Source organism: Notolepis coatsorum (assembly GCF_963971535.1).
Source record: "Notolepis coatsorum genome assembly, chromosome: 5".
In the NCBI taxonomy this organism is placed as follows: domain Eukaryota; kingdom Metazoa; phylum Chordata; class Actinopteri; order Aulopiformes; family Paralepididae; genus Notolepis; species Notolepis coatsorum.
The window spans coordinates 120,501,140-120,513,330 of record NC_140169.1 but is presented as its reverse complement, the minus strand read 5'-3'; the positions used below and the strand labels follow the sequence as shown (position 1 = coordinate 120,513,330).

General features: G+C 43.9%; 1 protein-coding gene across 1 annotated transcript in view; it reads left to right on the top strand.

Annotated features, from left to right (window-relative positions):
- kcnk13b (potassium channel, subfamily K, member 13b) overlaps window positions 1–10,946 on the top strand; it is a gene marked incomplete at both ends in the record, with an annotated part of 35,912 nt that extends 24,966 nt beyond the window's left edge. Inside the window, one exon of the mRNA XM_084315211.1 lies at window positions 10,791–10,946. Coding sequence (XP_084171337.1) covers window positions 10,791–10,946 — 156 coding nt within the window. The remainder of the gene's footprint in view (window positions 1–10,790) is intronic.
- Between the last annotated feature and the right edge of the window lie 1,245 nt (window positions 10,947–12,191).

Genomic DNA, 12,191 nt, shown 5'->3' with positions numbered 1-12,191 from the left:
ACCAGTCATAGCGTGCTACTACATGAAGCGTTAACAGCTTCACATAGACTCATGTGCGAACCTGCCACCTGAATTTTTACACCTTTTCCTAAAGGAAGAAAAACACAGACCAAGAGAGGGCCCCTTTAAGGGCCCTGGTACAAGAGCTTACACTTAACTTCTGTAGGCCAACACCTAACCCAGTTGTGGATCTTAACGACACACACAACCCTCCATCCCAACAAAAAAGGCAAAAGTACACTCTCACTACCGTAAGAGGAACGCCGTTTTTCATAACGAGAGGGCAGTCTGGAAAACTCTCAATGAACTAACCAATTACAAAAAGAAATCCCCCCCCCCCCCCCCCCCCCGACGCAGACCCCCACCTCCCAGACAAGCTGAACACCTTCTTTGCCAGGTTTGAGAAGCCTCTTAAAGACAGCTGGCCCACCCCACCCCCTCACCTATCCACCCCACTCACCATTGATATAGATACAGTGAGGAACCTCTTCCGGAGGCTGGATAAGGGCAAGGCAGCAGGCCCGGATAACATCTCACCTGCCTGCCTCAGCTATTGTTCTGACCAGCTAGCACCAGTCTACACTGGCATTTTCACCACCTCACTCCAGCAAATGCAGATCCCAGCCCTCTTCAAACAATCCATCATCATCCCCATACCCAAGAAAGGAAAAATATCTAGCCTTAATGACTATAGACCCGTGGCCTTGACGGCAGTAGCCATGAAGGTGCTGGAACGCATAGTCCTGTCAGTTTTAAAAACACTCACATCCCCCCTGATGGACCCTCTACAATTCGCCTATCGCACAAACCGGTCTACTGATGATGCAGTCAACCTGGCACTGCACTACACCCTCCAGCATCTGGAGACCAAAAACAGCTATGCCCGGATACTCTTTATTGACTTCAGCAGTGCCTTCAACACCATCGACCCCCTCATACTGTTCCAAACCCTGACCAACATGAACATTGCCCCCTCCCTCTGTTTCTGGTTGCTGGACACACTGAAGGGCCGCAAACAGGTAGTCCGCTACAACAACCTCACCTCTCTCCCTCTGACCATCAACATTGGGGTACCACAGGGGTGTGTTCTCTCCCCGTGGCTTTTTTCCCTCTACACTAACAACCTCCGTTCAGCATCCCCCTCAGTCAAAACCCTTAAATACGCGGACGACACCACCATCCTAGGGTTGATCTCCAACAACAAGGAGGATGACTACCGGCTGGAGGTGGAGCGAACACTCACATGGTGCAAAGAACATAACCTGTTACTCAATGAAAACAAGACCGTGGAACTCATTATTGACTTTCGCAAAATCACACCCACCAAAACACCCATGCTCATCAATAACCAACTCATTTCAGCCACAGACACATTCAAATACTTAGGAACACACATCAGCAACAAACTCAACTGGGATCATCACACCACTCATTTACTTAAAACAGCCAACCAAAGATTATTTCATTTAAGACAACTCAGGAAGTACAAGGTCAGGAAGACGTTAATGATTCAATTTTACACAGCTATCATACAAAACATCATTTCACTCTCCATCACTGTTTGGTACGGCAACACACCCAAACACACACTACACAGACTAGACAGGATCATCGTTAGGGCATCCAAAATCATCAACTGCACACTCCCCACCCTGGACTCCATACACAAACATCACACCATCACACGCGCACACAAAATCATCAGTGACCCCCTGCACCCAGCTCATCACCTCTTCCAACTCCTCCCCTCTGGTAGAAGGTTTAGGTCACTAGGTAGTCGCACGGTTAGGTTCAACAACAGTTTCTTCCCCAAGGCCATACAATTACTCAACTCCAACTCATCCTAATTTCACCCCCTGCTGTTATGTTATGTTATGCATGTTATGTTATGTTATGTTATGTTATGTTGTTGTTGATGTTATGTTGTGTTCCATCATCCATGTGGTGTATTGTCGCAGCTACCACCTGCACCGTGCTCAAATTCCACCGGCCTGGCCGTGTGGCAATAAAAGAAACTTGAAACTTGAACTTGACACAAGTCCTCGATTAAGTACTGGCCACAGGCCTTGCTAAGTCCACATGACAGCGACCAAACAATCTTCAGAAAAAGAATTGACTCTCTAAGCAGGAGCACAACCCCAGCAGAAGCTGAGGGGTTACACCGTATCCCCACAAACATAGTGAAACAATATATTGTAAACAAAATCATGTTTGAGGGGAGGGGGGGGGGGGGCCCAGGGGAAAACCGGGGGAAAAAACCACCCCTCACCACCTTACCCCTGATACGACTCGTTTGAACAGGTAGGGGAGAGTGGGGTGAGTAGTGCCAAGGGGCATGTAGTTCCACCCCTGTTATCTAGAAAACCATAGAAGAAGTTGGTCATGTGACAACATATTTTTTAAGAGGCATCCATTTCACTCAACCTGCAGAGAAGGGAGACACCTGGCTTGAGAGGTAAGCACATTTAAGTTAAAAAAACAGTTTTTTGCCCTCCAAAGTAAAATTTGTATGATCAAGGTTTTTTGATTGCTGTGTTTGAACAATTATAGACAACTTTGAAAACAGTTCACACATGTTTTAGTGCTTTAGTAAGCTACACCATGAGTCTATACAGTTAGCATGATGCTAGCTCAAAACAGCTGGGGGATGCATTTTCTTCAAAATGGTAGGCTTGGGGTGATTTGTGTCAAAGGGCCTGGGTTAAGTTGTGCCAGATATTCTCTTTGTTAAGTTGCCCCAACTTATTTTATTAACTATATATATTACTTTATTGTATTTTATTGTTATTGTACATTGCATTCTTGCATTTTATCACTAAAACTATGTGATATTCTTAATTTTAGACCAAAATCCATCATGCCATGCAGATATACAAATGGAAGACAGACAGGGTTTCAACTCCTCTTGAGAAGTTGGAAAGAGCAGTGAAAGAGGTGCAACAGGGGAAGACTATACGTCAGGTTGGAAAGGAGATGAAGATCTGCAGGATGCTTTTACCGCTTTTGAGATTAAAATGATCTGTTTTACATAAAATTATCAATGGCACAATTTACCCCAGTGTATTCTCTCTAATGTCACAACTTACCCCACACCGGGGGCAAGTTGTGCCACAAAACCACATTTTTTTCTAAAGCTATATTTCTGAAACAGTTTATTTAAGATCCAAAGTGATTGTCCCCAGGGATGCACAACATCCTAAACTATATGTACATATTTTAGTTGGGGGCATTAAAAGTGGAACTACTCACCCCACTCTCCCCCAGCCCTGTTAATACACGCCACCTTTTTATTGTCATCACAAGCTGAGAGAGGGACTCACCCCTCGATCACATGCCACTATGCATAGATTTGCAGGGTTTTTAACCCAGCCAGTTGTGAGCTCAACTACGTTGCCTAACGTTACATGAACACACAATTTCTCATCATACAACAAAACCAGTTCATTTTTACTCACGTAAAAAACAACGCCGTTTTCTAGGTAGAGAGAAAGCTATACCAGCGATCAAGACAATTCACACACAACACATGTCGCATCCCCAAATGTAGTGAAGCAACATACGTTTTGGAAAAAACATCGTTATTACAAAACATTCAGAAGGGAAGGAAGGAAGAGGGGGGAAGTGTCCAATGGACCCTTACCTGCACCAATGAACGCAGGCTGAGAGGACCGCAACACTGGTCTCCACGTTGACGAAGGTCCTCGCTGGCGGGGCAAAAGAAGCTAAGACGCCCCCCTCCAACAGCCGATCATGGTGCAGGGCCGACTACATCCTCTGTCAAAGATGATGTTGTAGTCAGAGTGTTATGGCCTGCTATTCTCATGGCTAATGTTCAACGGTGTAGCATAAGCTAACAGCTAACTCCAGGCTAACTGGTAGCATCAGGCTAACGTTCCCAGCCGAGCGAGTGTACAGAGCTAGCGTCGTAGCTAACAGCTAACTGGCTAACAGGTAGCTCAACCCAGCTAGGACGCAAGCTAAGCAGCTATCACCGAAACTGTACAACGAGAGAACACAATATAGGCCAACACTTCAGACAGCCGCCGTCTGTCCCTCTCCTCATCCGAAGAGAGAAGAGGAAAAGAAGTCAACACAGTCTTCAGAACGGTGATTAACAGACAGCGGTGCCGGCACAATTCCCTCATGGGCTGTAGCCGACTTGAGCGTGGAGGAATTCTTATAACCAAACCCACTTCCCTCTCGCTGGGTAACTTTCATCTTGAAAGGTGATCGCACGGTGACAGAGAGTATCCGTTTGTCCAGAGATCTGGGGGTTTGAACCGCAGATTCGGATACGGTCCCAGGCAATAGAGCTCCCGATGAGGAGCTCATGTAGCGTGGGCGTCAAACCAGAACCCTCTCCACACCGCTAAGAGGCAGCAAAAAAGGGTACCAGCCTGGAGCCGGCTTTCGTAAGTCGTGTAGCCATTCCCCCCATAGCAACACAACTGGCGCTCGCATATCAAAAACCATCACCCACCCGGAGAGGCAGCTAGCCCTCACAACAGCCGAGCGCCTCTCAAGCAAAGTCCAACTGCAGAGCGGAGGTAATACCTGTCCAACTGCAGAGCTGGAGGAATGCAGGTGGGGATTAGGCCAGCGACGCGAGCCCCTAATACGAAAATGCCGGTGGAGGTCAGAATGATCATCATCTTCTAAACACCCCGGTGGCGAAGACATTATCGCTGTATTTCCTCGAAAATAGTAAGAGAGAAAATAAAGATATAATGTCAACGCAGCTCCTTCATCGTAGCTCCTCTTCAACATTTCACTAGTCTCAAAGTGGTGTATACAGACACTTGCCGTGGTGAAAACAAGGAAGGAGCTGTTAGTATGGCCACACCCCTGCTTATGTAGAGGAGCGGATGGGGGTGTGGCCAGGCAGATGAGGTGTGTAAAGGTGCATGTGAAAATTTATTCAGTGCTAATACTGATATGGAAGAGTATTACAGTATGACGCAGAGCGGAGCTATACGATATATAACCACAGGATTTTTTAACGGGAGGCTCCACGCTACCTCACTATTTTTGTAAAGTCAGTGACGTACACGGCTACTCAAATTTAAAACTTTAATGGGCAAATGTACCTTTTTATATTCTGCAGACATTTTATGGAACAGATTACCTGCAAATATAAAGCTACTTGCTTCCAAGTTTACCTTCAAGACCTCCTTAAAAATGGCTGCAAATGGTTCATTTGTTTTTTATCTGTCCCCTGTATTGGTTTTAAATATTGGAACCCCTGTAGGGTCATTGTTATTTGGTGAGGTCTCTATTGATGTGAAGTATTGTTTTTGTTTTATATATTGTATCTTGTTTTATGTTCCCTGTGCACACACACGCTCACATATGCACACTTACATTCACTTCACTTCACAAGGACCACAATGGAAACAAGCTCTAGGGCTTTATTGTGTTTTTATCCTTTTGATCAATATTCTTTGTATTGTATTGCACAATCCTTGTTTTATTGCTTCAATAAAGACATCAATCAATCAAAAACAGTTCATAAAAAGGATGACTGGAGTCTCATGAGATGGGATCTTTTGAGCTGTCTATGATCCACTGGGTGGCTTTCTGTCCTAAGCGGTGGTGTTGCCGTACCACACGGTAATACCACTTGTCAAGATGCTTTCTATGGTGCCTTGATAAAAGTAGTGTCCGGTAACATTCACATGTCAGGTGAATTGGATGGACTTCTTTACAACTGCAGATACATGGGCTGTCCAAAAAAGAAATTCGTTTAAAGGCTCTGATGCCAGACCAGTTTGTGATTATTGAGATATCAACAGTGATGTACCTGAACGCGTTCAATGAACGATCGTTCATGAACGCGTTCGTATTTTGGGCGAACGTGAACTGAACGTACTGATTATCCGCTAAATTAACGTAATTGAGAACGCGTTCATTCTCAGCGCTGTGTAACGGAGTTCAAAAGTGCGTTCATTCTCAGCACTAACGGCGTTCAAAGATGTGCCAGATTTCATATGTATTTCAGCCGAAAACCCCAATAGGGTCCAGCTGCAGCCCCGGAGATTGTTCCAGATTGGGCAACTTCCGCCCGCTCCCACGACATTTCTCCCGTTGACAGGACAATGCGCTGATTGGCGGAAAGTACGGAAGTATCTCGAAGTACGTCTGACGTATCTCGAAGTACGTCTGACGTATCTCGAAGTACGTCTGACGTTTCTCTACGTTAGCGAGCGTTAATTGAACGTTGTATTCATAAGATAAGATAGATTCAGCAGCACCTCCACCTCACTGAAACAATACAAAAGGACAACATAATATATTTTATTTATACGATAAATAAATATATATTCCAGAGTTAATAATATTGTATATTGTTTACACTGCCTTTTTATTCTATTTTTACTTCTCCACTGTACTATAATTATGTGACCTGTACCTCTATGTCTTCTACTACCTGTACCTCCCCTCCCCCTTCCCCATGCTGCTGAATCTATCTTATCTTATGAATACAACGTTCAATTAACGCTCGCTAACGTAGAGAAACGTCAGACGTACTTCGAGATACGTCAGACGTACTTCGAGATACGTCAGACGTACTTCGAGATACTAACGTACTTTCCGCCAATCAGCGCATTGTCCTGTCAGCGGGAGAAATGTCGTGGGAGCGGGCGGAAGTTGCCCAATCTGGAACAATCTCCGAGGCTGCAGCTGGAGGCTACTCGAAAACCCAGTTAAAACACACCGTAAACAGGCTTTAAAATTATGTGGAAAACCAACCGATCTGGCAACGCGTCTGTCACCCCCTGGCTACGTCATCAGACTCATCACAACAACCGAGAGCTGCGCAGCAGCAGGTCGAGAGCAGCACTCGCTCAGAGAACTCTACCTCAGTCTAGATGTCGGCGCTTGGGGATTTAAAATAGTTTAACGTTAAAGTCAGTACTGACTCAGACGGAAACAATCTAACGTTTGTCTGTAAACTTTATCCACCCGGTTTGAAGAAGCAAGTCCCCACATCGACGCGACGACGTCGACAGCAACATTGAGAATATGCAAACGTCCTGTTTTAGTTTTCATAATAAAGACAATTCAAGCAAAGTTGTTCCTCATGTTTTTGAAAATATACTGTAGAGATGAAAGCTGCAGTGTGGACTGAATGCGCGGTGGCAAAGCGTTATGGAAATACCAGTATTCTGATTGCTGTCTGTGTGGTTCAATATTTTTTTACAAATAATAGTTCGCAGCAACGTATTGAAAAAAGAACTAACAAAATGGGCTGTTCAATATCTCCTTTATGTTCGAAATGTCAAACAGACCTGGGTACCTACAGGCTACAGTCTATCACTACTTTTGGGAATCTTAAGTGTTTATCCAGGTTCTGGGGCCAAGTGATTGATTGATTGAACACTTTATTAACATATTGCAGAATGGGTACAGTATAGTACAGCTCAGTCATGAATTGAAGATTTGACATAGAAACTGTACATTGGAGGAGGTTGGGTAGGTGGGGGGGGACTGTACATTGGAGGTGGTTGGGGGGGGGGGGGGGGGGTTGGGTAGGAGGGGTGACACCATTTACAATTCAAACTATTTGATAAACTTCTACTTTCAGCCCAGAAATGCATTCTGATAAACTGGATTAAGGATAAGCCTCCATTTTTACAAATGTGGTATAGAGAGATCTTCGGTGTGCTACCCCATGAAAGACACTGTGCAATGCATAGAGGCAACAACGCTTCCTTTCAGGAGGTGTGGGCCCCACTATTAGACTATTTTCCTGCTGAAATTTCTCGGATCCTTCTAAAGGCCCAGTGCCCCATTGTATGGACAGACCTAGGATAGGAAAAAATAAATATATGTCTACATGTGAATGGGCTCGAGGCAAGTGCAATACTGTACAGTGCCTGTCTTGGTTTGCTTTTCCTTTTTGCTTGTTTTTCTTTTTGTTTTGTTTTTGCTTGCTTATGGTGTGGATGATGGCATAGAGATGAACTGGAGGACCCCCCCCTCCATTGTCCCAATGTGTGTTTTTGTAATGTAAGTAACTGTATGTGAAAAATATATATCAAAAAATATATATCAAAAAAGAACTAAAAATAACTAAATTAGTTCATTTTTGAAACCATGAACTTTAGTTCACATTTTTTAATTATGAACTATGAACTGAACTAGTTCATTTAAAAAATTGTGAACTGTGAACTGAACTAGTTTATGTAGAAAGTGAACTTTCCCAACACTGGATATCAACAGAGTCTATAAAAGAGTTTCAAAAAATTTTATGGAGTCATGTCAAGATTAACATGCTGGGGAATCAAAAATGTTGCATCAATATCATATATCCTAAATATAAGTTAAAATGTGTAATCAGATCAATTAAGTATTCAAAACTCAGTATTCAGTGACACAGCAGTTCCAGTAATTTGAGAAGCTATCACTGGGTCATCTATTTCGAGCACTGACTGCCTGCGTGTCATCTTTGTTTGAGAGGTCTCACTCCATCGCTATCTCCACTTCAATCGCTGTTAGGTACGAGCTGCGAAATGCTAACACTCTTAACATTTCCATAAGTGCTTTTCTATTGTTCAGAGAGGAGAGATGTGAGTGTTTATAAGGAAACCGTTTTGGACTTGGTGCTGAAAGCTGGAACCACGCTCTCAACGCCCTCCTGTGCTTAGCGCCGTGACTCAGAGACACATCTGATTTAGATTTATTTTTATAATTTTTTCTTATACATTTTTTTTTTTAAGTTTAATGTTTTGAGGAATTCCATTGTCACTAGGCTTGTTTCCTCTTACTAGTCAATGAATTGTTGTTATTTATTTCTTCATTTGTTATTTCCCGTAAGGTAGCCTAATGGCGTGTGTCCAGCATCACAACATATTCACACATTTGCTCTTTACTAATAGTGGTGTGGCATACAGTAGCTAACCTAATGTTTAATTTGTGATAAAAGCACCAAATCTGGTACATATATAGCTTAATATATTTTGAAAGAATATGGATATTGGGGCATTCTAGATTGGCATTCTGATGACCATGGTAACCATTTCTAAAAATGGCTGCCAGTGGTTACTGGCATAAAACACTTTGACCACAAAAGCTATTGTTTGCATGATTTTAACACCACAAATATTATTTACATACAAGTTAAAGTGAAGAACATGTTTTATTGTTTATTTTTTTTATAATATCTTTTTATTTCTTTTTATTTCAACAATATATATATAACAATTTACAAAACAGTATCAAACATTTTCCTTTTTTCTCTTCACATGCTGCACCAGACGTGACCACCCTGGTAGACTGTTCTCAAGTCAAGTCAAGTCAAGTCAAGAGTTTTATTTGTCACGGCATACAAGTATACAATGAAATGCGGGTGGTCTTGCCCGCAACGATGTGCAAATAACATATAATAGAATCAACATTGTGCAATAAACAAGTAACATTGTGCAATAAACAAGTAACATTAGGGCATATCGGTATATGTACATAAGTTATTTACAGAGCATGGAGGACATGCTAGGTCCTTTGGTAGTGTCTTTCTGTACATGCTAATTTATACAATCTCTGGTTATACTATACTATTTTTAAAGTGACCTTTCCTTCGTGGCCATAAGTGTGGGCGTGTGCAGCATGAGTGTGTGCTTGCTCATGTTAAAGTGGCTGCTAGTGTGTGAGCGTGTACAGTGCGTGTGTTGTGTGTGTGCTCATGTGTGCTTGTGTGTGGAGAGTTCATTGTTCAGGGCTCTGATGGCCTGGGGGAAGAAGCTGAGCCGAAGTCTCTCTGTCCTAGTAGCTGGTGTTTGCAGGCGTCTGCCTGACCTCAGCAGCATGAACAGGCTGTTGTTGGAGTGGTGTGGGTCTTTCATTATTCTGCAGGCTCTGGATTTGCACCTCTTGTTGTATAGAACCTGCAGGGGTGGTAGTGCAATACCCGTGGTACGCTCGGCTGAGCGCACCACTCTCTGTTGGGCCTTCTTGTCCTGTGCCGTGCTGTTTCCATACCAGGCAGTGATGTTTCCAGTCAAGATGCTCTCTACAGCTCCGGAGTAGAAGGACTGGAGTATCTTCCCAGATACTCTGAACTTCCTTAACTGTCTCAGGTGGTAGAGGCGTTGCTTTGCCTTTTTTACGACTGAGTCTACTGTATGTGTGTTGTCCATGTCAGATCCTCTGCGATGTGGACCCCCAGGTACTTAAAGCTGCTCACCCTGTCCACCGTAGCCCCGTTTATCCTCAGTGGTGTGTGTGTCTCCTGCTGTCCTCTCCTATAATCCACGATCAGCTCCTTGGTTTTACCAATGTTCAGGAGCAGGCTGTTGTCCTGGCACCAGCGAGGGTGCTGTGCAGTACTTGGGAGACCGCATCGTCAGAGGACCTGTTTGGCCTGTATGCAAATTGCATAGGGTCCATATCACTGGGGATCATTGCTCTCTTCACGTGCTCCACGAGATGTCCTTCATCCTTCATTCTACATGTTGATTGAGCTGCATGACAAAATAAAGACTTCTTTCTTTTCTGTAGTACAACCTTTTCTGGTAGTACAGTTTAGTACCTGTAATAGTATTAATACTCTACTACTACAACTACTTATTAACATTGCTCAATTTCAACAGGAACGAAGCGTAAACGTTGATAGATCTGGTTGTGTGTGCTCGTGTCTTCAGCATCTGGTAAATAATTTAGACCTGCTAAGGTATACTGTATGAATCCTTGTCTTTTGCCTTAGTTCACAGGATCACATCGTTGATCACGGGATCACAGACGGTACACTCCTTTACTCTCCTATTGATCTCCTCCTTCTCCTCCTCCTGCAGGTAAATCTGGCCATCATGCAGAAGCAGCTGTCAGAGATGGCAAACGGGCACCCGCGCCAGCCCGGCTCCAGCTCGCGTCAGAACGGCTTCTCGGGAGGAGTGGGCGCCCTTGGCATCATGAATAACCGGCTGGCGGAAACCAGTGTGGACAGATAGAGTGGGCCAACGTAGATCTGTTTTTAAAAAGGACGCGTAGGACTGCTAGGAAACCAACCAAACCAGAAAGGTTACCAAGGTCAAGGGCTACGTACCTTGGCAAAAGAGACCTCACTCATGTATACATGAATGGTAGATGAATATGTAGAGGAGCAAGGCCTTTGCAAAGCTTTTCCATCACTTGATATTGACTACCAAGCTGTCAACCACATTGATTGCACCTAGGTTTCCATGGCCTGAGCCGCGAGGGGCCGTAGCAGAGGCCCATCAGAGGCACACAGATACATGAATGATGCATGGTGGACAGATGCGCCGGGGCCTCACACCTGGATCAGACTCCACTGTGTCGGAATGTTCATTTGCGGGAGGCTCAGTTTCCATGACGACAGAAAAGCCTGCCCGCGGTCCTTGCATCCTAGATTTACAGACCTGACTCTGTGTTTGGTATTTAAGTGACACCAACCCAGACCTTTACGCTGGCACTCTCTCCACCCACTCTCGGTCTGACGGCAATAAGAACCAAGACATTAATGTGCAGGCCTGAATAAAAAACTGAGGCAGCGTTTCTCAGGCTAGACTTTCTGAGAAAGCACGGTCATTATACACGCAACCAATTGTCTCTTAGAAAGGGAAAGAAGCAATTGTCATTCAAGTGAGGTGTGTTTCATTGGCCATTAAAGGGACTGAATTAATATACACTCGCCAGCAGAATGTCATGGATCATTTCTATAACTCGTACAGTGCGAGGAGCTGTCTGAATGAGTCACACAGACAGTGATTATGGTGTGGCCGATTGGGTAAATAGGGCACAGCTGTTTAATATTCAATGGATCTTTCATCATATTCATCATCACAGCAAATGGGAGACAAAGCCTCCCCTTCAAAGAACGTCATTACATACCAAAACGGCCAATATTATCTTTAACAGAATAGATAATATTCCGTTTCAGAGCCAAAATCTATTATGCGAGAGACCGTTGTTTACCTTTTGCAGCCATGCACATTATTCAGGCAACACAATGTAGCATGGGCTCAGCTCCCTTGTGAACAATTCTCACACTTGTGTCCCTGTTTCAGGCTAATGATATATCTCCCCAGGCTTAACTCAGATTTAAATATTCACATTAATGCAGAAAGCAAAGTCATTCTAGACTCTACTGGGGGCCTTTTTTTCTTCTTCTTTTTTTACTGTGTCCAAAGAGGCATACATATGCTCTTGTTCTATTCTGGAACAAAGGCGAGCAG